General features: G+C 43.1%; 1 protein-coding gene across 5 annotated transcripts in view; it reads right to left on the reverse strand.

The window, feature by feature from the left end:
* Positions 1-4: 4 nt before the first annotated feature.
* Positions 5-27,430, reverse strand: part of LOC107316896 (unconventional myosin-X-like) — a 65,447-nt gene continuing 38,021 nt past the window's right edge. For 3 of the 5 annotated variants that reach the window (XM_015868909.3, XM_085553041.1, XM_085553042.1), the window contains 19 exons: positions 26,511-26,816; positions 23,680-23,719; positions 21,279-22,070; positions 19,474-19,597; positions 18,832-19,075; positions 17,958-18,053; positions 16,255-16,348; positions 15,617-15,672; positions 14,442-14,584; positions 13,338-13,532; positions 12,435-12,592; positions 11,072-11,195; positions 8,596-8,893; positions 7,700-7,907; positions 7,136-7,272; positions 5,641-5,764; positions 4,875-5,324; positions 3,915-4,106; positions 5-1,733 (listed from right to left, as the gene is read on the reverse strand). In XM_015868909.3, coding sequence (XP_015724395.2) covers positions 1,620-1,733; positions 3,915-4,106; positions 4,875-5,324; positions 5,641-5,764; positions 7,136-7,272; positions 7,700-7,907; positions 8,596-8,893; positions 11,072-11,195; positions 12,435-12,592; positions 13,338-13,532; positions 14,442-14,584; positions 15,617-15,672; positions 16,255-16,348; positions 17,958-18,053; positions 18,832-19,075; positions 19,474-19,597; positions 21,279-22,070; positions 23,680-23,719; positions 26,511-26,816 — 3,895 coding nt within the window. In that variant the 3' untranslated portion in view covers positions 5-1,619. The remainder of the gene's footprint in view (positions 1,734-3,914; positions 4,107-4,874; positions 5,325-5,640; positions 5,765-7,135; positions 7,273-7,699; positions 7,908-8,595; positions 8,894-11,071; positions 11,196-12,434; positions 12,593-13,337; positions 13,533-14,441; positions 14,585-15,616; positions 15,673-16,254; positions 16,349-17,957; positions 18,054-18,831; positions 19,076-19,473; positions 19,598-21,278; positions 22,071-23,679; positions 23,720-26,510; positions 26,817-27,430) is intronic. The other 2 variants (XR_001556636.3, XR_014948209.1) reach the window with 1 other exon arrangement.

Raw genomic sequence — 27,430 nt, forward strand, 5'->3', positions numbered from 1 at the left:
GCAGTGAGTAGAGCCTGTGCAATCCAATAATTTATTAATGTTTCATCTTGTAAAGCCAGTTACAAATGAAGAAGAAAAAAAAAAACAAAACAAAAAACACAGCAGAAGGAATTCTGTAATAGAAATGAGCAAAATTACAACAAATACTAATGGGAGTTACATTCCCAAGTGGGTTCAAGCTGCCTGCAGCAACCCCACAGCCAGAACACAGGAACAGTGCAGAGCTAGGACAGGGATAACCAAGGCTGTGCTGATAGCCATGTAGTCAGCATGCAGAGCCATATGTGTCTCACGTCTCAGGTTGCCCCAGCACTGACTGTGACCCCGGCTGTCTGTTTGTTCCTCGTGATACAAAGGGGATGTCCGTAAGGTCCTTCAGAAAAGCTGTTTAAGGCAAAACTCCAGTTGGAAGTGCAATACGCAGCGGTGGCTGTCCTTGTAGGCTGGCTTGTGTGGCAGGTAGGCAGTGTTTGCACATGCTGCAGTGGGCTTGGGAGGAGAGAGAAGCAGGATTACACACCGTGGTTTATCTTCGTGCAGTGCACTATTCTGGGAGAGGTGAATTTGATCCAAACCTGGTGCATGCTGACTCCTCATCTTCTGGTCTGTTAATCTTCTCCTGCACAGCTAACTGGCCTTAAAAATCCCTTCTTCCCCCCTCCACCCCCATCTAGAGAAATAAGGGATCTAATGCAGACACTGCAATCTCTGACTTCTATCCAAAACCCCAAGTTTGTGTATAACAGATCTTCTGGAAATGCAACTAAGTCAGTCTCACCTTCTGAGCTGTACCAGGCAAAAGACTGTCATTCATTTTTAGGCAACAGGTGCCCTGTGGAATGCACCCAGAATGGCAGCTGACAAGGTATTTCAGCAGTGCTGGACCCCACTATTTTCTTCTACAATGGAGTAGTCAGAATTTTTACTTAAGGTGCCATTTCTTTTTTTACATATATGTACCTGTGAACACGCCACTGGAAGGTAACAACTCACCTTATGTGTTTTTAGTTGTTTGTTTAATGGTCTTTCACGTAGTGTTTGACCTCTGAGCTGGATGGTCTGGCTTCAGTTGCAAAAAAGGCTTTTTTCCTTTTAAACCAGATCAGATCATTAGGATATCCTGAAGAGAAAACCCGCGTGACTTATTTTAGGGTTGCCTACAAAATAAATAAAAACAAAATATTCTCTTTGCAGCCCGTACTATGGTCCCCGATTCCAGATGTTTGCATATTGAATATCCTTAAGGAAGCTGAAAGCCTGCCTCCTGTACAGTCCAGATTCCTGTGGTTTTGTTTCCACCCGTATGGCAGGTATTTGTGAAAGCAGCAGAGAGGACAGGCAGAAGGAGGATGCTTCTGTCTTTGCTTCTTTAAAGGTAAACTGTTCATCAGACAAGCCAGGATAAACAAGGTTTGGGCTGTTAATATTTAACAAGTTGTTACTGTTTAATGTCTTTGGACAGAGGTGCAAATCCCAGGTACTGCAGATGCCACTTCAGTTCGTTAATACAGTAGTCACTCTAGTGGAGTTCTTAAAAACATCTTCGCTACACTTGTGCTGGCAAGTTGCAAATACCAATTATCAAACATCTGCCTCTCTCTCCTGGCAGTCCATTCTTATCACCTAGTCCAGATGCTGGCACGACTGTCCACACTGGTGGCCGATTTGACACTGCAGCGTTTCTTCACTATCATGTTGATGTATGCTTTCATGATCTTTATTATCTCACCCACCTGGAGAAGGAACACAATGAGATAAGCACATTGAAGACATATTTCCATTGATCAGATCAGTTGTTTTGCAGAAAGACTCCCCTTGTCCAAAGTCGTGGCATCATAAATTTGGTATGCAAGATTAAATGTGTACGTGACAGCGAGGATAAGCAAGAAGGAACTGAGATAATGACAGTTGTATACGCAAATGACCTGGGCAATGAAAACAAGGATAATGACAGGCATTTACAAATAAATGTTAAAATCACTGTGATATTTCTATCTGGAAAAGCCTCTCTAGGTTATTCTAGAATGCTGTTTAATGCACAAACTGTAAAGGAACAGACCCATGTCACCTCTGAGATGCATTGATAGGGAGTTAACACAACAGATTCTGCTGGGAGAGCACCACGATCTCACAGCAGTACCTGTTAGTCCTCAACAAGTTTATGCTCTGTTTTACCGACATCTAAAAGCTTGTAACTCAAAAAGCACGTGTAACACTTTCAAACATCTTTTTATTTTTTGTAATTTTGTCAAGTCCCAACTTATAAACTGAAAGGGAATGAAGTAACTGAGCACCCAAAATTTGAAATCCCACATGCCCTGGAAGACCACTCAAACTCCTTCACTTTCTAACCAGCATCATTCCTTTTTCTGTACATCTCTGTATTCAGGACCAGGTACCACAACACTTCAGGTTCAAGCTTCTTTCATCCTTTTCCTTGGCTGTCCTGATCATTCAGCAAGAGATCTCACATATAACCCTGTCTAATCCTCAAATTAGGGCTTTACTGGAGTGCTAGTGATAGCACACGCACAACAATTTGATTTGTTGGGTGGACAACTAGATGGATAAGCAATTGGTTGAAAGGCCGCAGACAGAGGGTGGTGGTCAATGGCTCTATGTCCAGGTGGAGGCTGGTAACGAGCGGCGTCCCTCAAGGGTCTGTCTTGGGACCAGTGCTCTTTAACATCTTTATTAATGACATCGATGAGGGAATGGAGTGCACCCTCAGCAAGTTTGCTGATGACACCAAGCTGAGTGGTGCAGTCGATACGGTGGAGGGAACGGATGCCATTCAGAGGGACCTTGACAGGCTGGAAAGCTGGGCTCGGGTGAACCTAATGAGGTTCAACACGGCAAAGTGCAAGGTTTTGCACTTGGGCCGGAAGAACCCCAGGCACCTGTACAGGCTGGGAGGAGTTGTCCTTGAGAGCAGCTCGGCAGAAAAAGACCTAGGGGTCCTGATAGATGAGAAACTTAACATGAGCCAGCAGTGCGCTCTGGCAGCCCGGAAAGCAAATGGGATCCTGGGCTCCATCAGGAGAGGGGTGGTCAGCAGGGATAGGGAGGTGATCGTCCCTCTCTACTCTGCTCTTGTGAGGCCCCATCTGGAGTACTGTGTCCAGGTGTGGAGCCCTCAGTACAAAAAAGACATGGAGATTTTGGAAAGGGTCCAGAGGAGGGCCACAAAGATGATCAGGGGGCTGGAGCACCTCCCCTATGAGGACAGGCTGAGGGAGTTGGGTTTGTTCAGCCTGGAGAAGAGAAGGTTGCGGGGTGACCTCATTGCAGCCTTTCAATACCTGAAGGGAACTTACTCCCAGGAGGGGAGTAAACTCTTGGAAAGGGCTGATAATAGCAGGACTAGGGGAAATGGTTTTAAGTTGAAGGAGGGAAGATTTAGGTTGGATGTTAGGGGAAAGTTCTTTACTAGAAGAGTGGTTAGGTCCTGGAACAGGCTGCCCAGTGAGGTTGTGGATGCCCCGTCCTTGGAGGTGTTCAAGACCAGGTTGGACGGGGCCCTGGGCAACCTGATCTAGTAAAGGTGTATGTTTGGTGGCCCTGCCAGGCAGGGGGTTTGGAACTACATGATCCTTGAGGTCCCTTCCAACCCAGGTAATTCTGTGTGTGATTCTGTGATTCTGTGAACTAAGCACCCAAAATTTGAAATCCCACATGCCCTGGAAGACCACTCAAACTCCTTCACTTTCTAACCAGCATCATTCCTTTTTCTGTACATCTCTGTATTCAGGACCAGGTACCACAACACTTCAGGTTCAAGCTTCTTTCATCCTTTTCCTTGGCTGTCCTGATCATTCAGCAAGAGATCTCACATATAACCCTGTCTAATCCTCAAATTAGGGCTTTACTGGAGTGCTAGTGATAGCACACGCACAACAAATGCTTTCACATACCTGGGAAGTTTCAAAGAACATTTCCCTCTCATCCACTGTAATTTTGAAGGTGTTGGGCTGTGGTGCTCCAAAGAAAACAATGTGCTCGTACTGGAAAGTCTCCAGTGGTTTAGGATCTCCACGTTTGTAGACAGACACATTCTCTGTGCTGACTCCAAGCCAAAGATCATTTGGAAAGCCTCCCTCCTTACACTGCAGGAACAGAAATCTTGCATCAGTACAGTGGAGAATTAAATCACTTTTAATTCAAGGAATCGATTCCTGGTTGCTGCTGGATATTTTGTTTCTCTATCCCAGTAGGGAAAAAAAAAAAAAAAAAAAAAAAAAAAAAGCCTGCAGAAGGAAGCATCTAGATACTCCAGCCACAAAGACTTAGAAATGACACAGCTGTAAGTAAATAGTAATGGAGTAATAACTGACTGTAGTACCTAACACTTCTAATTATATTTAAAACCCATCATTTTACAGATATATTATTTTACAGCAAAATCAGTAAGGGCACAGAACCCTTCCAGGCAACATAAAAACAACAAAAAAAAAATGGAGCTGCAGATTCCTACTGTAGCAGGCTAATCCCAGAAGCTGAAGTGACCCAGTTTGAGAGGTTTCTGTAACACTGCTGCAGAGGAGGCTTGCATTTTTAGCTGTCAACTACAACATGGCCTCATTTTACTTTCACTAGCTAGCTACTGCCTTCCTAAGCCCAGAAAAAATGTCCAAAAATGAAACTGGAATTTATCATCTCCCCCAGTTAAGCAGGATGCATCAGTTTTCTTGAGCTCTGCATCACACCTTGTTGAGTACGTGGTACTACAAGCTTTCTCTCAGCTTACACAGACAGAATAGCGACTTCTGGAAGTTCCCTTCTGCTGCTAAGCCATATCATACACGGAGCTGTATCTGTTCTCCAGGCTGACCCCTCTCCTTGGCAGCAGTTAAATGTATTTATACATCTCTCACCTCAACGTCAAAGAGGGTTGACCCATAACCTGGCCACTCCTTTACAATGGACATGTATTTCACCATGGCCTGATGCTGAGAGAGTCCCTGCAGCTTGGTCCATTTCTGTGCTATGCTTGCACGAGCAGCTGACAGCTCTTCCTTCACCCACATCTCCATCATCTGCTCCTCTTCTACCTTCTGCTTCTTTACAGAGCCTGTTTTGAAGCCACGTTTCAATGTCCCTTCAAGGAAGCTGGTCCGTCGCCTCTCCAGAGTGTGACTGCTGGTACCACTGCTCTTTGTGGAGTGCAGTATTTTGGATTTCAGTCTGTTAACTGGGTAGATTCCATCCAGACTCCAACTTATTTTAGAATAATCTCCGTGAAGGTACTGCAGCCGGAGTGCTGCCAGGCGCTGCAGTGTGTCTTCTGGTGCAGGAAAATGACCATCTATGAGGCTTTCGTGAGCCTACAAAGGAGCGAAAAGTCCCCCAGACTCATTAGAAAGCAGAGACATAATTCACAGCTGGGTCCATGTACAGATTCCTGTTGCACATGCCCTGAGACAAAGCCAATCTGAGAAGGAAAGACCCTGCTTTTAATATTCATATTCCCCAGATAACTTCTGTCTGTTTGCTGAGTAGACTCTAGTCAAAAATTCAAGGTAATAAATTCTTCTGTTCAGATCAGCATTCCCACTTCTAAAGCCAAGATAATCCAGTTTTCTGTATACTCCAATGTGCTCCTGCCACCCTTGGAAACAAAGTCTCCCACTGCTTGCTTACCTGCTCAAACATGAAAGCAAATTCCACTCCATCTTTGGGAACATTCTCTATATCCAAGAAGCAGTACAGTTTAAAATATAGCTGCCACTGTCCTTCCTCCTCTTCTTCCTCAGAACCAGCAAGTCTGTAAGCAAAAAGAAACAAAAACAAAACTACAACCTGAAGCACCACAGAACATCCACAGTACACCTCATGCTATAGAAGTACCCCTGGATTTCTGAAGAAAGCATACAAAACTACCTAATGTGCCAAGACAATCTCAGGGCAGCACAGCAGACTTCTCTGATGGCTTCCATTTTACTCCTCTTAGTTAAACTGAATGTTTACTCAAAAGAACTCAAAGTTCTTCCAACAGAATGGATCAATGGAACTAGACATTTGAAGGAGTTGGGGGGAGGACACTGAATATTCCCCATTCTCAGGATGCTCTTCCCATTTAAACTCGATGCTTTTCACAGCTAGAGTATTGTCACCATTTGGAACAACTTATTTTTCTCTTTAGAATAGACATAAAATACAAAATGGCATCGACAGCTTTCTCTGCAAAAACCACAGTCCACAGTAAGAAATTAGAGCTCCATTTATGCCCACTCAAATCTTGGCTGTCTCTTCTGATATAGCTGTTATGATATAAATTGACAAGAATGTTATCAGAGCTAATTGATATCAAGACATTTTCATAGAGGGCACCGGGTTGAGTACCCTGAATCATTTATCCAAATAGATTAACTTTCATGTGTCTTGTAATTAGAGGAGACGAAGCCAAGAACTTCAAAGGACATGGCACTGGAAGCTACATTGTTGAGATGGTCCCTAAGAACTGTATACATTCGTAATAAGCAAGGCAAACAGTTACTCCTTGTAGTTCAGAAATACCTACATACGCATCAAAGCAACCTCTGATGGCTGTGACCGTACCATTCCAAACATCTGACAAGCAGCATCTCCATCTCCACTGCTTAATGCTTTCATGCTATATCATTCCGTTGGACAAGGAGGTCACAGATGGTATTCATTTGTGTGGCCAACGCTAACCCATTCCATTAACCACAATAATAAATTTACTGTGCAAAGAAATCTCATTTTGATGGCTGTTCTGAACTGCTGACAGCCCTCAGTACTTCTAGAGGCACAGGCATTCTGTAAGAATTCACTGCCAGGAGGCAGTATTTCCCTTTCACACGGAGGGAATGATCAAGACAGCACAGTGACTTAACCAGTCTTTCTCTGAGCTCTGCTTGGAAAGTATTACTCTTTGATAAAAGCACCACTAATTCTGCCCTGTAAAGGTAATGCTTCTTCATCACTGCAACCGATGTGAATATGGTTTTCACCACAGTGAGAAAGAGCACTTGAACCTCACCAAAAGGGAGCTCACATCATAATGAATTTCAGAAACACTGCATCTCCTTTGGATAAAACTACCTGACTATGCTCTCACTTAACTATGACCAACTGGGAGGTAAAGCAAAGATTCTGCAGAACATTCTTCTACCTCTCAAACTTGGCCAAGATATCAGCTACAATCACTCTGCTCTCAACAGCACGGTCCACCTGCTGATTGTGCTCAAAGAGAGCAAACATATTACGGCTGTCCTCCATTGCTAAACCTCGGATCAGCTTTTCAACCACCTGCAAGAAAAAAACACAACAAGAGAGATACAGATTATAGTGTAGGCATTGCACACCCTTTCAGAAGTGAGCTTCTCAGGGGGAAAAAAAAAAAGATATATGTTGTTTTCCCAGCAGAATGACTGTGCAGATGGATGAATGCCACCACAAGCAGCCATGAACAGAATGGAGATAGAATGGTGAGAGCTGGATGGAGTGATAGCAGCTGGCATAGCTGGACTTAGGTCATTGGAACTATCAATACACACAGCTGTACTCAGCCCATCTCTCACAGTAGTCAACTCAGATACTCAGGTAAGAAAGTATAAAACACTTTTCCTAAGCCCTGAAAAATCAGAGATTAATATAGAAAAGGAGCCCCATCAACAGGCTCTGTACCTAGACACAGAAGATTTCTTAGACCTGGTTGATGCTATGAATGCATTACCTCCCCAGCACTTGTATGAGAATTGATGGTGATTTTACAGGAGCCCCCACCATGGCAGTACACCGTTGTGGTCATTTCTTCACGGGTGAGAAGAGCCTGTATTTCCTCCTGGGAGGGCACAAACTCCCTCGTCTTTGTTCTCTTCAGGGAATCAGTGATGAATTGTGCATATCTGTCTATTTCTGAGCCTGGAAAAAGGTCTTTTACCCTAATTGGAAAAAGAAGTAAAATAAGCCATTACACAGCAAAACAGAAAGCAAGAACATTACCAAATAACTTGGACTACTGCAGGTAGAAACATCAATGTCAAACAACAGCAGGAAGACAGGCCCAGTTAATTCCTGGAATTAGAGATAATGCTCTCACTGGTCACTGCAGTGGGATTCCTCAGGAGCATATGAAAAAAGCAGACTGAACTTTGAAGCATCCAAAAGGTTCGACTATTTGTGTATTTGCCCAAATTTCAACTCACTCTTTCCTAACTTGGAAGGAATCGAACAGACTTTACAGGCCTTTCCTATCATTTATCCCAGTACAGACTGCTTTGGAAAAATGCATTGGATGCTGAACATAAATTGGGAAGAAATGTAAACAATTTATTTCACAAAAATTGATGGATAAAGCAGATTAAAAATAAATACTGTGAGCACTACATGTGCTTAGTTAGGCAAAAAAAAAAGTGAAAAACACTGTAAATCCAATTTACTGTATCTGCTACTCCAGAATAGCCATTTTGCCTATGGGTGCTGCAGAATACCTCACTGGATGAATGCAAGCATGTTCCTCACCTTTCTACAGGTTCACTTCACCATAGGAGAAGGATGAGACACATAACTACAACAGACAGTGCAAGTTAAGTAGAGAAAGGGAATAACACGAATGAAAAGGACATTCACCTCCTCAGGTGGAACTTGAGGTAGCGAAGGATCCCTCTGCTGGGCAAGAAAGTGCAGCTCATACATGCCATCAGCTGCCAATGGTGCAGGTTCCCAGTGCTGTTGGGATGTGGCATGTGATTCGTTTGCTTGATGAGCTGACAATACACTTCATCACGAAGGGGCTTCAGATCATGGCAGGTCTGAAGAATGCCTTGGATAATTGGTATGGGGTCAGACACAGTCTCAATCTCCTGAAGGGAGTTAAAGATCTTCACTGCTTCATCTTGTAAGCTGCTGTAACCCTTTTCTTGTTGCACTGGGGAACAATCATAAAGGTGACAAGAGTTGAGTATCACCCTCTTCCTACTGTTCCACCAGTAGGACAAGCAATGACAGTATAGTCTGTGATGGAAGAGCAACCTGAGGAGCTGCATTGGCTCATCTCCTGAACTTACAATTCATTAACTTTCTGCGTGCAAATGCAGCTTTAAGTAATATTTGCCAATATTCAACTTGTCACAACTGCAAATTCATTTCTGAATATCCCACACAGAAAAGAATAATGTTTTTAAAGGTAATTAATGTTGAAATCCAATTCAGTTCACAGAAAAAAAAACAATACAAAACAAGTGATAAACTGATCTCGAGTGCCAGTCTATTCTTAGACACTATACTTCTTTCTTTGCTTCTGTGCTTTTAATATGTCATTTAGTTTGATCCCTGCATCCCAAAAGGCAACAAACAGTTCTCCTCTTTCTCCATGACATTCCTCCAGCCTTTTTTTTCCAGATGTTCAAGAGTCTTCCTCCAACTAATCTCTTTTTTGGAAGCAAATTTTTCTGTGCCTTTGATAACCTTTGAAAATATTTTTTCCCCCACTTCTCCCATATCTTTGTAACTGAAGTCCAAAACACATTCTGTATTCAACACGCAAGTGCACAACACATCAATATAGCAGTATAAAGCCTTTTTCTTCTTCCTTTTCTAAGCATTCAAACCCTAGCATTAGCTGCTTTGTTTCCCTGCTCAGCATAAAAGCTGACATTTTCATAAAGCTATGTGAATTGGTGCTCGCTTCCCTAAGCAGAACAAGATCACGCAGACCCAACACTGTTTTGAGTCAGTCCGTTCTTCCTCAAATGCATTGCTTTCCATTATCCAGATTGAAGTTTATTTCTGGGGAAAAAAACACCCTGTACTTCACTCATTCTGCATTAAAAAATCTTCTATATGTCACCTGTACATCAGCAGCTTTCAGTTCTAACGTTGCAGTCTGGGATCATCACCAAACACTGTCACTTCAGTCCTCATCCTCTTTTCTACTTCAATTACGAATACATCAAACACTACCAATGCTAGCACTGAAATCCTCTGATGACCATTCTCTTTTAAAAACTCCTTTTACTCCTATTTCTTAATCATTTAAATATGGAATTAACTCATTAAAGTTTCCTTATAATCTTGAAGCAATTACACTTGTTTAAAAGGCTTGCCGAAATACGCCCCAGGAATCTGCCCACTTACACCACAACAGAGGATAACCTGTACCAGTAAGGCTTGGCAACTCTTTCAAAGAGCTCGAGACATTTTTGAGGTATAATTTGCTTCTACAAAGGCCTTATCGCCTCCTTCCCTAGTGCTACTGTCTATTACAGACTGTGTTGATTCTTGAAGTCAGACTTACTGATTTGAAATTCTCCAGCTCTCTCCTGAAGCGCTTTTATAAGAGAGGCATTAATTACCTATATGTCATTCTTTTGATAAATGCCATTCCTCTGGTGTCAGGGCACTTTTAAGCAAGAAGATATTGCTTGTTACTATTAATAATTCACCTAGTGCCCTCCTAAGTTCCCTTACATAGGTGACCAGTTGGTCTCAGCAGCTTATTCTACTCTTTCTATTGACTTGCTCCGTAACCTCTACTAATGACATTTCAATTGCCATCCTTTGACAAATCCCTCAAAGGAAGAGTTTCCTAGTAGAAATAAAATTGTCACCCCCCCCCCCCCCCGCCCCCACATAAGGTTTCTCTATGCTGATACACGCAGGCAAAAATTCGTCATGCTATGACTCAGTACCACTGTCACAATTCAGCTATTTGAAGGCTATCAGTCTATTTTCCTAAAGCATTTGAGGGCAAGATTCATTTGCAGTCGGTATCAGTTTCTCCACAAATACTATCCCATTGCCAGATTCATGTTGTAATCCTGTTCTAGGACTTACAATGGAACCATCAGCAACTCAAGAAGGCAGGCTGTACATCTAGATCAACTACCTCCACCATTTACTGTAAGAATCAGTGTTCCTCAGTCAGAACACTGCAGATGCAGAACACATTCTGGGAAGAGAAAGGCACGACTCCTCCTCTCAGAACCCTGCGAGATGCACTGCTCCAAATGAACTTCACCTGCACAGAGGGAGCTAATAAAACAACTTTGGGGTGCTCCTTCATGATCATTAAAATAAGAGACTGTCACATGGCTAAAATACTTACAGTTGACGCTAACGTCTCCATACGGTAGTGGGAGCAAAGGGGAGTGCAAAGGGTGCTGAGTGTACCGCAAGATTGGGTTCCTCCTGTACGTCTGCTCCACTAGTTCAAGGTTAGTGCTGTTTTCCTAGAAGAAAAAGCAAGTCCTCAAATAGCCATAGTCATTCCCAAGATGTCCTTGTATGTTTAGGGTCAAATTAACCTCCTTTATTCACCTTTCAGAAGTTTCACACAGGGACTATGTGACAAAAGCATAATTCACATCTAAAATCAGTCTGTACATTATTTCTGAAAATAAAACATTGAGAATAGCTATACTGGATAATATGAAAGGTCAACAAGCACAGGGTCTTGACTCCAAATGTGGTTTGTGGCTCATGCCTACTGTAGTCACATATGGAACATATGGCATGATTCCATCCTGGTACATCCTTCCAATAATAAATGGTTGATGGATGTTCTGTTCACAGATCCATCATGTTCAGTATCTAACAATGATCCTGCCCTCCCTGAATTTGTCTGGTGACGCTACATGTGTCTACAAACACACACAGTGTTCAAAATACAGACCAGTCACTATCACACAACACTGGTATCACAGTCTTCTACATGACTTCACAATGACTCCCAGCACAGCTTACTCTCTATTTGAATCATTTTTTATAGCTCATCACAGTATGTATGTTTTTTCCGATGCACATTACTTGAAATTTATCAGCTCTGAAATTCAACAATTTTACCCCACATAACATGTCAAAAGACATTTAGTAAATCCTCACAACCAACTTTAGTTTTGACTGCTATAATTTAGTACTGCCAGAAGCTTCATCAGCTTGCTATTCACTTCTTGAGATCACTTCTGAATGCAGAGTGACACAGCAACCAGCACACAAGCAGTTGGAAATGCTCTCTCCAATACAGAACCCAACTATTAATGCAAACCTCTGCAGCTTAACCTTTAACTGATATTATTTTGTCCACAAGAGGACCTTCCTCCTGCCTCTTTACAGCTTAACTTCTTCAGTGCCTTTGCAAAAAAGACTTAAAGCTTTTGAGAAATTAAACTTTATAACCAGAATCACCACCATCCAAATGCTTGCTCATCCTGAGAGACCTTTAGGAGAGCCAAGTATATTTCCCCAGATCCCTCTTGAATCTTTTTTTAAAGCTTAGTGATATTAGCTGACTTCCACTACTTCAGTCCTAGGACCACACAGCCCAGGGTTTCACAGTACAGCTCCAGTTAAAAAAATTTATATTAGATTTGATTATTTAGGCAGATAATCGTTCTGGTTTCTTTTGTTTTGTTATCCTAAGACTGCAGTCCCATTCGTAGCCACACAGAAATCAGCATGATGCCACCTACCCTAATGTCACGAATGAGTTGCTGTGTAGGTGTTTCTATGGGAACTTTGCTGTCAATGACACCTTGAATAGCAGAGGCCCAGCGCATAGCTTCATTCAGCAGCTTTGTGTACAGTCTGTACGAGTGCTTTCGCCCATGAACAATGATGTTCCAATAGCCTGTAGAGACACAAAGAAGCTGGAAGGTGAAACTTGTTTCCACTTCATCTTCCCTTTTTGTCTGTAACGTGTTAGAGGAAAACCTTTGCTGCTTTGATAGTGAAGCATGGTGTGCCTCGTCAAAATGGACTGGGCAGGCAATACCATTCCCAGTTTCCAAAATGGGCTTAGCAGCAGGATGGTCCCAACAAAGCTTTCCAAGAGAGCAGTATCACATCATAACATACATACTTCCCCACCAACCAGGCAGCTCACATTCACAGATTGGATTTGGGCTACACTGTGTGATTATCACTCAGAAAAATGACCAGCCAACAGGACAGATCCCTGACATATTTTGTTTCTAGCAAGCTAAGTGATGAAAGACCTCAGGTGCTTACCATTTCTGTTATTTAAGAGAATCACACTGATCCCAGTTATTTATAATGTTAATGGTATTAGTCTTTGAGCTTTAAGAACTCAGGTCTATTTAGAAAAGGTTTAGATAAATAATGACGCTGCTTAGTGATAAAACATCTACACCATGCATTGCCATCAGGTGTGAAGGAATTACCATCACTTGCACACTGTTCTGTAGCCCTTTGCAAGTCTCCTATGGTTTGTGTGGGGATGATGTCTGCAATTACAGAGCCTCAGATATCCTCAAGACTGCACCTCAGCATGACACATTATATTCCTGCACCCTCCCCTCTTCAGGCCACTCCAAACACTGAACACCTGCTGAGAACTGCTTCCCTCTTCTTACCTGTGTCTTTAAAGACCCTCTCATCAGGCTGCACTACAGAGCAGAGGCTATTGAGCACAAGTGTGCCAAGCTTGGCAGCTGTGCGCTCAGACGACTTGTAGTAATCAAGGGCAGTGTTTGTCAGCACGAACCAGCGTTTCTTCATCTTCAGAGAGGACACCTTGTTGCTGCTCTGAACTTCTTTATGAAGCCAGCCTAGTACAGGAACACAGACACGTCAGTGGTTGTCTTCCACCCCAACAGCAAACCTGCACTTCGCTCTGGGATCAGAATGCAAACACCCTGCAAAAAGCTTCTACTACCAGTCTTGCCTTACTGGCTATAGTAGCATCCTGCACAGTAACTCTAAGCAGTCAGACAGATTTCCATTGATCTGTTCAATCCTTCAGCCCAATGTATTTTCTTCTCAGCAACCTGTGACAGTTCGCCCCCGCCATCAGGGCATCTTCTGTCTGGGATACTTCTCTCCCAAGTCATGACTACAGGAATAAATCATTTACAAGTCCTCATGAGATGACTGCCTCCATCTCCAGCCAAGCTCTAACTAGAGACAGAGTTTATTTTTTGCTCAGCCTTACAGCATTATTCTCACTGCGTCCATCAGAATCAGGTTGGTTTGTTTAGCTGAATACAGCAGCAATCTCACAAAGCTCTCTCCCCCCCCCCTCTGCCTCAACATGACAGGTGTCAGAAGGAACAGAGTTTTCTGAGAACAAAAGCTGCAGTGTCATGTTATAGTCAGTCTAAGCCAGCTGCTCCAAAGCAGCAATGCTCCCTCCTATTCCCTGCTGGCATTTGCTGGACAGTGTATTGAAATAGGCTGTGGAACTAACACCAGAAAAATAAACATACAAATAAATACTTATTCTTCCACTTCTAGCTTTCTGAACTCACTGAAGTTGACTCAGAGAAGAGCCAGTGCTAGCAGAGCACAGAAGGCAACCAGCAGAAAGTCAGGGGGAGCAGGCAATGGCTGTGCTTTGGGAGCACCAAAACTCTGCTGCTAAACGCTGCTAAGCACTTGGATTAGCTACACTCAAACCTCCTGCTCAGACCACAAACAGATGAGTTTCACATAGCATGATTCCATGCATTTCTTATTACCTCTCACAAGGAATTCCTGGCCATCCACCTTAGATTCGCCTTTCGGTTTCTGCAGCAGAGAGATCCAGTGATGCATCTCCTCAGGGGTGTCACTGTTGCAATGAATCACTCTATTTGCCGTGATGATCACAAAAGAGTTTGGTCTGTAAGAAAAAATAAGCAGTAAGTATCAGTCAGGTCCTGCAGGAAATGCAGAAAGTCTATGGATACAAAGTTACAGGGAAGCATAAAAAAATAAAACAATTAAAAGCATCTCCTCCTATGCAGCTGGTCTGCAAACTGATGAATGCAGAGACATGTCAGGTAGAATTAAACATCTATCTAAACTGTAAAACGTCCTGGTTTCATAAGCATAGGACTTTGGGCTGAGCTCATGCTAGTACCACTGGGCTGAGCTAGTGCAGCTGCTCTGCTTGCTCTTATTAAAAGCAGTGATGCAGTAGCAAAAGCAGGTCCCAGCAGCAGCAGATAAAAATAAGCTGCGTAAAATCACAAAAAATAAGCATTCTCCTCAGAAATTGTTTAATATAATTCAAACACTGACACTCCAGAAGAGTGTACCTCAGCAGATCCACAAAGAAATTCTGACTGCTCAGCTTACTATTTGTTCTCTTATTTTTTCTTTTCAGTAGGACACAGATTAACTATAAGGAGTCTGGGCTGGATACTAGCAAAAAGCTCTTAATGAAAAGAAATCTTAGTTTGCTACCAAGATAAACATCATCTAAACTAGTAGCCATGAAGTCTCTGCAACCTGTGTGAGAAAGCAAACGAGAACACCAAAACCAGGGCAGAGAGGTAAATGGCTTAATAGCTAACATTTTACTTCAGTGCTGCAGTGAGAAACTGGGCTCTGGCTGAACTGTTAACACTAGAGGAAATGATCAAATGCAAATGCAAAGTGATTCAAAAATTACAAGAAGATTATGCTGTTCTCACTTTTTGGATGGTAGAGTATAGAAATTTTCTCTCAAAGACAATATCACGCTTGTGACCTTCATGCCTAGAAAGTAGGATAGCTTGGAAGAACACTAAGGACTTCAGCTGAGTGTTTATGTGTGAGACAAACCCATACAAGCTTAAACAAATACAAAACACAAACAGAATCCGGGCCTACCCACAAAAATAAGTGAGGGAGTTTCCAATCTAAGAGGTGGTCATGTTGTGGTACCTACCTGTCAGGGCTGTCTGAGGCACAGACAGAGTCAATAAGCCCAACATCCAGGGTTCCCTGTACAGCAAAAGAGACGGGCAACAGGAATTGCTTGCATCTTAAGTTACAGGCATCATTCTTGGTGAATAAGATTAGGCTTAAAAACACCCTTATGAATTCCGATAGCTTGAGTAGAAATGAGCATAAGAGAAAGGCATGAGTGAGTCATCTTTGATATCTAACAGCATGAGAAGGTGTGCAAGGACGCCAGAGGACGGGAGAAAAGAGCTGCATGTTTCCAGACAGCACTACAAAGGTCTGAAATAACCTCTGCCTCCACATCTCAGTGCCAGTAAGACACATTGTTCTTCTCAACTCTTTATCTCCTGTCTCAGAAACCACGACAAAAAGCCCACAATCCCACCCAAAAACGTTTCATTTACAAGAGGTGAACCAAAGAGGAGATCCACAGGTGATCAAGTTGATAGCCACCACAATCACCCTGCTCCTCACTGCTTACCCTCTGTTCTACCAGCTTTGTGCAGTTTTCTTATACATCTCATGAACTACTGCACTGCCACATGCTGGAAAAACACGCACAAAATAGTTAAACGCAGATGGCTCTGGACATGCCCACAGACTGGTTGCACAGTAACTCACCACAGCATTCTTTGGGTTGGCCTGTTCATCTTGCATTTCTCTCAGCTGCTGCGCCGTAGCACTGTGTACTCGGCTCAGGACATTAAACCAATCGCTGGCAATCAAAACAGACGCAAAGTTAGGATGGGGTAGTGAAACTAGGTCTGGAATATCATCAAAGAACCTGGAAAGCAGCCAGCGGGAACACTGCTTCATTCACAGTTTCCTACAGACTATGCTGCATGACATCTCTTGGGCTGATCGTACCATACCCTAATGTCTTCCTTCCTATTTACCCATGAAAATCCAGTGCGTGTTCTCCAACTCACTGACAGCTGCTCCTACAAAACCCAGTTTTGCTATTCAAGCAGGCAGCAGCCTCACCAGGGAACAGCACATGGCAGCAAAATGAGAAGAGCATACAGCCTGTGTAAAGACAGGGTCACTTGGGATCTTCAGGGACTCAAGTCCTACAGACTCCTGGAGCCTTCTTAACTACTCTCTGATCTGCTCATAAACTTGAAAGTCATATGGCTCTCTATTAATCACGAGGTTTTTATAAGCTTGTTTGGAGTGAAGCTATTTGTCTGTGAAAGGGCTTCTTATTACAGACCTATCTGGAGACTGAATCTCTGCTGCAGAACAATCAGATTCTTATCTTCAGCTTTCAGTGAGATCAGCAAACGTCTACACTTCATGGAGGGTTCTCAAACTGGATACTCTATGACATCTGCTGATCTGCTCCTTGCAAGTGGCGGTGCCCTCTCCGTCAGGACAGAGACTGCTGTGACACAGAGACCACATTTGAGTGTCACTTGTTCCAGCAATTCTGTAACGGCATTCTGTAATCCCTGGGCATGGTTACTGCAGTAGTAAAGATTCTGAGTTAAGAAACAATTATCTCTCCAGCTACTGCCCCTTGAGTTTGCTTGTTTCTCATTTGTATAGCTGCTCTTCAGTCTACTTCTGTTCATTTATTTGTGTCCAAACACTTTATCCCTTCCTCCCCCTGCACCCAAACAAAATAACAAACCTGAATAAGTCACAGAGTCAGATGAAAGTAGATAAAGGGAGACAGTTGCACTAGCCAGGCTGACAGTGCCAAAGACTTGCTGAGAGTGGAAGAATGGTGCAGAAGACATAAGGAGCTAGGCTTAGCAACCTCATAACTTGGCTTTCTATAGCCCAAACAGGTTGTCCAACCTGCCCTCAAATAACTGATTCCCACTGCCTGGCCGCCAAGAAGGAAGGATATGAGTCATTTGTTTGCTTTGCACTGGGAAGATTTTATCAGATGACACTACAGACTCTGATAAGCCGCAGCATTTTCTCTGTCTCCTGGATAAAACCCAGCTGCTCTCGCAATCATTTACAGGCAACATGAATAGACTTTTTGTTTGATTCAAGACTCCATTTAATAAATAAATCAGCTATTAGGAGTTCCAGTTTATGTTAAGGTTTTGTGTGTCTCCTGAAGTAACCCTTGAAAACAGCAAGCTCAGAGCCACGTGCAGAAGGTGACAATTCTGTGAGCAACTGATAGGCTGAACCACCACCTCATAGCTGAGACAAGGAGACTCCAGAGTAGGGGTGGCAATTCCCAGCAGATGACTCCTAGGACCCAACATTTTTCCTCCCAGGGTTGCGTTTCCCAGGCTCTCCCATGAGCAGGTAGGTCAGATCTGAACCAAATGAACAAGCCCAACAAAAGAGCCCTCTTATACCTGGCATCTTCAGGTGACTCTGCCACAATGTGATAAACTCTGTCTTCTGTCACAATGTCCAAAGCATTCTCTTTTTCATGAATGTCCACAATCTCCCTGGAACACAGCAAATTACAAGAGCCACGTGCTGAAAAATCTTTTACAGGAATAAACTGTTTCAGTTATGTTCACATTATGACTTTTGGGAGCCTTTTAAATAGATTTCTACACTAATCTACTATAAAAGTAAAACTTAAGGAGTTAAATGAATTTTCTTCAAGCCAGCAACAGACTGGATAGAAGAGATAACAGGGAAATCAGTATAAAGAGATAACAGAGAAGTCAGTATAGATTCCCGTTTACAAAGTGGGATGTGCCACTCTTCTTGGCACTTCATAGGGATACAAAGCTAAAAGATGACTAGTCTCTCCTTTCCGAGTGCAGGAGCTGAGGAACTGGCTACTGTGGCAAAAAGAACATGGAAGGCTCAGGAAAAGGCACAGTATAAGCTGCCAAACACAAATCGCACTGTGAGCTTCATACCATCTCTGTGAAATGCCTGAGAAGCCAAGAAGCAGATGGAGACAGGGCAGGGTAGGTTGCATGGGGTATGTACTTAATTAGCTCCTCCTGGTCTGGCTTCATCCATGATTTTCAAAAAGCTTCTGCCAGATTATGAAACACAAGACTGGGAAAGAGACTAACAAATAATTCCAGACTCCCTACAGAGTAAAACTAGAAGACCTAATTGTCTTCCCCTTCCCTTATGTTTCTGTTTCTTCAGTCCCTATGGGAGTTCTTCTTTAAAGTGATGAAATGGCAGCACTGGACACTTCATTAGCTTTCAATTTAGACAGCAAATACTAGGGATCAAAAGGATTAATTCCTCACTCACTTTGCCTTTCTGATATCAATTGTCCCCTTCAGCTTTTCCTCGCTATCATTCTCAAAGTACATCAGCTTGGATTCCCGAAGCACAAACCAGCGACGTTTCCAGTTGCGTCGTGAAAGCGTCGACATGCCTCCCCCCTTTTTATAGAGCCAGCCCGACTTCAGTGCCTCCTGCTTGGTGCGGAACCACATGAAGGCCTCATTCTTCAGAACACACCAGCGCCTTCTCCATGGGTTCATAAGACCTCCTGCAAAGCAAGGGAACAAGATCTCATCAGATGTGCAACAGCAGCTACTTCCCCTCTTGGTTCTTGCATCACGAGCACTTAAGTGCCACTGCAGTTCCACTGTCAACATAGGAGCTGAGGGTGAGAATGAAGAGTATGCTGAAATTCGACAGAGGGAATACAGAATTTGTGAGACATACACAAAATACATGCACTACCAAAGTATTTTTATATGGTCTTCAGTCTTGTAGTTCAGAATGAGTCACACTGAGTGGCCCACCTCAGAGCCAAAGGTATTCAGCCTAATCCTTGATACACACCTCCTAGCTCAATGTACTATTTGCAAAGGAAGACAATGGCTGTAAATAAAAGAGGAAAAGCAGGTTTCCTAACACAGTTCTTTGTCTGAAGCTGCTTACCCTTCATGTAGAGATAGCTGTGAAAATAGGGTGGTCCTGAGCCATTGAAGATGGTGACACGTCCATTACAAAACTCTTCATCTGTATCTATGTAAACATCCACTTCCTCTTCACTGTCCAAAAACTAAAAAGAAAAGCAGAATCCATTCTACTCAGGTCCTCCCAGTCACAGGAGGACTGGAGCAAAGCAATGAGACTGAGGAACCACATGGTCAGAAGGGTGTAAAACACATACACTCTTTATAAAAAGAACAACACTGTAAAACTAAAGCTTGACAGCTTACCCATTAATGCCTTAAGCAAGAGTCTCCAGAGAACATGGAATTTTCATAGCAGAAAAGGAGAGACATTCAGCAGTGGACACAGTTAGAAAATTCTGGTTACCTGAAGGAGCAAACCTTCCTATTTCATGGCATTGCCCACAGTCCAAAAATCTAATTTAATGGGATTAAGAGAGAATTTTTCATTTTAGAAGATTTTCCTGGCAGACAGGTCAGCATGCTGGACAGGACAGAGCACTGATCTATTCCTGGCATGGAAATGCCCTGCTAGGAGGTTTGTGAGGTTTTTTCCTTTAAAAAAAAAGCACATTCCAGAATAACTGAATCCTAAAGAACAAAGATTGAAATTGAACCCCTTTGCCCTCCTCTTCATCTCATTCCTTTTTCATGTATTCATTTTCCCTGTTGCCATTAAGCTTCAAAAAGCAGGTACTTCTGGATCAGCAGCTGCTGATGGGACCCTGAGCCAGCTGCAGTTACCTCTCCCTGTGGCTCGTGCCATGACACAGTGCAACTGGATTTTTCACTGGTCTTCCTCATTGAGGAGCAAGACAAAAATCCTCCAATTCTATTTAAACTTTAAGAAGAATGATAGAAACCAGGTGAGGCCGTGATGAGCGCCATGACAGGATGATTCATGTCTTGAAAGACTACTTGACAGTGATCCATGAGTACCTGCCCACGGAGAAGGTACCTTTATTCAAGCAGATCACATCATAACAAATTCAGACAGCTAACAGCTGACATTAGGGAAATGCAAGGAGGAAAAAAACATGCAATTTTTCAAGAGAAGTCAAAATCTGCCACTGCAGATGAAAAACAAAGGAAGTAAACTGAATGTCTTAATAAGTAATTTTCTGTAAGATGTTTTGTCATTTAAGTCCCTGCTTTCAGAGACACTGCATCTGAAGGGTTTTTATGGTTGATATTGGCTTCACACCTGAACTCTTTACTATCATTTGTGGACTCATCTGACATCCTTTTATTGTGGGTTTGCTGTGACACCTTTAAGCATCCATAGCCTGGAGGCACTCAGAAAGCCCAGTGAGGGATCTAAGATGACCCAGGTTGGAAGACAGCTGAAAAGAACCCCTTGACTCTGAACACTAACAGAATTTATTTAAGTGATGGGAATAAACCAAACCTCAGCCTTTCCCATTTCCTCTTGTGACAGCACACCAGCAGCTCAGACTCATTCTGTAGGATCTCTGAGGCAAGACATATACCTCCAAGATGTCAATTGCCTGCTTTTAGTCTTATGCTGATAACCGGTGATGTAAGCAATCTAAACTAGCCTAGGTACACATCCTCACTTGTGTATCAGTGAGGCTGGACAGCCACAAGCCTTCTGGCCTTCAGCCTCTCTCCCCACTTTTTCCTCCAAACTGATTGCTGACATAAGAGAGTTACATATTAGCAAGTATATCTACAGCAAGCAGGCATTAGTAAGCAAGCAAGGATGTTATAAATATCAACAAAGTCATATGCTGATGTCCAGAAAAATGAATGGAAGGAGATTCTTACCGAGTCCAGGCTGCCACGGTTGGAGTCCAGGCTGGTGCCATGGGAGTGCCTCAGACTTTCCTCACCATTCAGAGGTTCAGCTGAGGCACTGCCTGCATCCCCACAGCCATCCAACTCATCATGGTCATAGTCAGACTCTATATCTTGAGGGGAACTGTAAATTGTCTCTCCCACCTCGCCACTGTTACTCCTCAGTGTATCTGAGACAGTGCTGCAACTGCTTTCTGCTGGGTCAGAGAGGGCACTCCGCTCCCTGGGGCTACTGGTCCTTTCCATGGGTTGTGCTGGAGCAGAGGCAGCCTCTCCCACTTCCCTTTGGAGATGCGAAAGTCTTGTACCCACATCTCCCTCCAGGCAGTTATCACTGTTCTTCATGCCCTTCTGAGTGACAACCACCAAATTGGAAGCTGGCCGTACTTCATCGTCAGCATGAAAACCCTCATCCACCTCTTCTTCTGCCAGCGGTGCGACGAGGCTGCAGTCAATGTTAAGTGTCCCCTCACTTGACAGCGAACGCTCCAAGTTCTGCACGCTTTCATCCAGATTGCCAAAATCTAGCAGCTCCAAGAACTCCTGGGCAACCCTAGATGCCTCCTTTTCTAGCCTCTGGATCTCTTCCTCCCGCTGCCGGTTGATTTCATTCCTGGTGTTCTCACAGATGATAGACATGTGATCCTCCTTCTGTTGCTGCAACTTCTCAATCTCCTTCTCCAACCTTAAGATCTCCTCCATCTGACGTCTCTCTTCTTCTTGCAGTGGAATATCTACTTCTTCGGTCTTTACTGTTTCCACCTTAAAGAATTTACAATAACGTTAAAGCAGCTTCTTTAACCTATGTGCATTCCTTGCCAGGATCTTTCATTTCTCCCATTTCCTGTGCTTGCCTTGTCCTTCAAGGACAAAGGAAGGCACGAGGCATCCTCTCCTTTTCTGACAGGCACCTGCAATCCATCCATGGTGTAAAAGCTAAAAGCAGAACTACTGATCTTCAGGTGCCTCCTTTCTACCAGCAGCCTATCTCCTTTCTGTAGCTCACTGGGATCAGTGAATTTTTAGAAGAGCCACTTTGTCAGCTGCTAAAGTTACTGCTGTCTAAAACTTCATTAGAAGCAACCCCCTCTTTTTGAGTTCTCTGTCTCAAACATATATATATATATATATATATATATATATATATATATATATATATATATATATATATATATACACATATATACATATATATATATATATATATATGAAAAAATAGTGGTAGCAACAGTAATGGGAAAATGGTTGGACTAGATGATCTTGTAGGTCCTTTCCAACCTTGTGATTCTATGAACTATATACAAATATACATAAGAATAATAGGCCAAAGAATCGAACATTTCTCAAATACATCATGAAAAGATTTAGAGATTTTGTTGTTTACTTGGTTTGGAGCTTCACCATCAGGATTTGGGGCTGGAAGGAATATTTGCAATGAAATAGGACTGTGCCCTCGCCAACCCCACCCAAACTCTACCCTCAGTTTCTTGGGATACTTGGCATCCCCATCATCTTCTACCCTACACTCTGAAATAACTGAGGAAATTCCGGAAGGCAGAATATACTAGTAGCTTTCACCAAGGTTTAGCAATAAAATGAAGCTACTCTCTCTTCAACTGAAGATATTGAAAACAGACACAGGATAAACAAAACAAAACTCTAAAAGGTTTTAATATACTTCCCAATAGGAAGGCAGCAAGGCAGACCACACATTGTCCCATTAAGCCACAATCCATATTTTCTTTATGATTGCTCTGTTGCTTGTTCTCTACTTGACTCTTACTTGCGGACAAATAAACTTTTATACTCTAATCCATCACCTCCCTTGAGCAGAGTCAGCCTGAAACTCAGGAACAAATGCTTTGGGAAGAGGAGTAAGAAGATACACAGCTGTTTTCACACACCTCAGGGTAGGTGGTCTGCTCTTTGATGTATCAAGTACCAACAATTAGATCAGTTACCAGGGGTTTATTTTAGCCACAGTAGCAGCCGTCTGCACTCTTATTTTGGCTGTTACAGGCACCAATCCAGAAAAGCAGATTGTGTCACAGCAGAGCACAGCACAAGGTCATGTAACAAGCCCAAGCAGTACAGATAAAAAGGGATGCTGCATGTACAACACTGAAATTTTTAAATAGGAATTATGCAAGCAGGTACATGAGCCTAGAAAGAAAAAAAACAGCCAACACATCTTGTTACCTCTATGCACCTCTGCCAAAGCCCAGCACCTGTGGGTTTTGTATGAACAAAGCCCATTCCATAAGCAGCACTGCCACAATAAAGATATGAGCTCCAGGCAAAGCGTAGGCAATGAAGGACCCTTCACAGACACTCAGAGAAGCTGTATCTAAAGAATAAATGCTAAACTTACCGGAGCCACCTGGAGCAGGGAATTCAGCTGTTCCTTTTCTCTGAAGAAGGAAAGAAGATAAAGACAGCTTCAGTTCTCCTGGGGAAGGCTTTAGAATTACATGGACACATCATCCTCCATGGATAAGGGTTAAAGTAAAGCACCCACTGTAAGACCCATTTAACAGCTTTTACAATTTAGTATAAATCCAGTTCTCTGTGGTTGGCATGACCTTCATGGATACAACAGATTGTCACCACACAATTAACGTGCAGACCAATCAGGAAACTGGATTAGTTGAAACACAGGAAGAAGGACACTGGAAACAGCGGCAGATCAGTTAGATTCATGATAAATGTCAACTGAATCCTCTGAACATCACAGGACACATTACACAGCCATGGATATTAAAAGAAGCTTTGCAAACAATTGACAGATTTTTAGGAAACTCTGCTTTCAAGTGAAACAGAATGATGGCAACCCCAGAGCTAAACTCATACTTCATTCAGTATTTACTACATCAAATCCAGCAGAAAACTACTAAATGTTTGTACTTGGTTATGGAGCTAAGCTGGGAAGCTGCTGTTCTGAAGATCTGTGCTCCAGCTCCCAGAACTTCTCAGCAGCAAGTAAAACCTAGCTCACTAGTAAAGGCTGTAAGTCAGTTTGTTAGTAAACATGGGGCAGAGGAAAAAACTATCCCACGCTGCTGTGTCTCCATCCAGATCAAAGAGCAAAAAGCTCTCCCCACGACCAGATTTTCCAGAGCAATCATGCTACAGGCAGCTGAACTACAAGCACAACCAGTGCCAGGGTCACGCAAACAGTGTAGGGACGGGATGCAGCCAAAGGCAGGCTGCCAGCAACCCCATGCTGGGGACTACAGCCACACTGGCAGTAGTCACCTGCAAATCTGTAATCCAGGCTCATGCAGAACAGAAAGGCAACAATATCTACTTCCCAGGCCCTAAGGTCTTTCCCAGCCAAATTCTACATTGCAGCTGCAAGTCACAAGAGCTTCCGCCCTTGCACTCTCACACACACAAATAAGCTAGGAAATATTTACAGATGAAAGCTGACAGAAGTGGGATCCAGATGGTTCCCAACTGAAAATCTCTAGGAGTAGTCAGGAATTAAACAGTAGCCTGAAATGATGTGAGTGTGCAAGAAGCAGCGCCATTACAAAGCACATTGGCAACACCACCACCAGTCTACACACCAATTCCTTCAACTGCCCCTTGCATACTTTGGAGCTCTGATTTTTTTGCTGCTTTTCATCCATCTCCAGGTGATCCATACTCTTCCCAAACTATGACAGCTGAAGTTAGGGACAGCACTCACACTGAATCCTTACCAGGGTCAAACAGAGCAGAGCAATCACCCCACACCTTACAGAAACAACCCTGTTTGTTGACAATTGTATCTACAAGCGTAACAAAGATACTCCTATTTCCTCATCCAACTTATTTTGGAAACATTGTAGTAAGACCATATTCAACGCATGCCCTGGAAGAATCCCATTCAATAGTTGCCTCCTAATAACTACTACTTTTTACTAATTAAAATGCAATAATACCATGCAGGTAAAATACAAACCCTACTCTTTTTTCACCTACTAAACCATCTTCCTTGTGGCATCTTACAAGCGCTGTCAGTGTCACAGCCCTTACTTAAGTCAATATACCTACCTACAACTCTCTGAGTCTTTTCTCTACCTATAACATACAACAAACTATTACAGAACAAAATAGATAACTTAATGCTGTTTGCTCTTCACAGTTTTAAGGAAACTCCAAAGCAGAAGAGGAGCTACTGATTCAAACTGCCCCAGCCAGTATTCCTCAAAGTTTCCAAGTATTATTTCTACAAAGAAGTCACCTGGGCTCGGTGATCTGATTTATATGAGCATTCTCTAACCTCCTCTTTCCCTGCTAATTGTACATCTGTGCTAATTGTACAGCAGCTAAGCCTTTTGGGAAGACAAATAAAAATAGCATCAAGTGCTTTCCTTCCTAAACATCCTAATTTGTTCTTCCTGTTGAACATTATCCCAAATTGCTCCTTGTCTTCCTTCTACTAACAGTGCATGCACAATAACCATTCATATCACCTTTCAGTTGGCTATATGTCAGTTTGCATCCTGATCTTTCTGGTTATCTCCCCACATGTGTATTTTGTTTGACTTGTTCTTTTTTTGGTTGGTGGTTTTAATTCTCGTTGTTTTTGTTTCTGGTGGCTTTTTTTTGTGCTCAGCCAAATTTGCCAGTTTGGCCAGATTAGCCAATTAGCAATTTCTGTGGGCTCCCACCTCTTTTTTCATGTCAAATGGAAGTTCAGGATTTCCCTACTTTGTCCCCTAGTACCTTTCTCAGCTACTCACTGAATGAAGCCATTTGAGACCAAGTAGGAAGTGAAAGCAAAGCAAGAAGCTTTCCTGATCCCTAGGAACAGTGCCATTTCTTTGTAATGATGCTGGCTCAACACATCTTTTATGGGCTGAAAGCTAGAAGGCAAGGGCAGAAATACAGAAGAAATAATAAACCAAAGAAATCCTTTCATCTAAAACCAGGTAGGGAGCAGCTCTGTGCAGCAGGAAGAGGACTTCAAGCCTGAGAGTATGTATGTGGCATTTGATCCCTGTAAACCAGGTACTGCCACTCATACGGTTTTATGTTGTGATGAGGCTGCTGCTGAAAACTGACACAATGATAAAATGGAGCTGTCAGTGATGTCCAACAAATTCCTTAACCAAAGTGCTCTGCCTGATCAGTAAAACCTATTGCCCCAGACCCGCTGCAGCACCTCAGTACCTCCAGTACCAGGGAACGACGAGCATGAAAGACCATTTGTACCTTTCTTTCACCTCTTCCTCCTCCTGCTTCCTCCTACGCTCCTCCTCTTCTTGCCATTGTCTTTCCTCTTCCTCTCTTCTGATCCGTTCTTCCTTCTCTCGCCTCCTCCTCTCCTCTGCTTCCTGCTGCCGCTGGAGCTCCTGCTGCTGCAGATGTCGGTAGAGGCTGCGAGCCAGGTGCCCACGCCAGTGCTTCTGCAGGATGATGGCAGAGGCCTTCAGCCGCAGGAGGCTCTTCTTCCAGAAGTACGCTCGGTAGTTCTTTTGGATTGTGACAACACTGGCTATCACCTTTCGGTACTTCTTCCTAAAACAGAACCAGACACTTAATGCAACATGAAGCAACGCACACTCCGTGTTTCTTATGCCCTAGAGTATGATTGATCTTATCACATCTGTGGATAAATGAACTTGGAACAGCACTGCTCAAGAATAAAAACAAGTTGTTCCTCAACTGCTTTCACCTGCAACTTGTATTTTCCTTCATGTTCTAGTCCACCACTTGTGGGCTTCTATGGGTACCTACTTGTATGAAGACCTTCTGAGGAGCTAGGTCCACGGTAGGACCCAAAAGAATCATTACTCTGTAGTTTTGTATTTGAGTGATGCCTCTGCATTACTGACTGCTTTCATCACAGACCTGAAAAAGACAGCCCCTGGTGGAAGTTTGTACACAATATGGAACCCAGGCAAATAACAAAAGGGTTACCAACACACGGGAATCCAGACCCATTTGCAAGCTAAATCCAAGCAAACATTCAACAGTCTATAAGAGCGAACCATAAGGTCACAAATAGAGGAATCAAAAGCCAAACACACCCGATGCGAGACTACGTTAAGAAGCAGCAAGTCAAAAAAGGATTTGGGGGTCACATGGATTGCCAGCTGGATGCCAGCTCCCAACACAGCGCTCGAGAAAAA

Source organism: Coturnix japonica, chromosome 7 (genome assembly GCF_054131305.1).
Source record: "Coturnix japonica strain WE chromosome 7, WE-NBRP24, whole genome shotgun sequence".
NCBI lineage: Eukaryota > Metazoa > Chordata > Aves > Galliformes > Phasianidae > Coturnix > Coturnix japonica.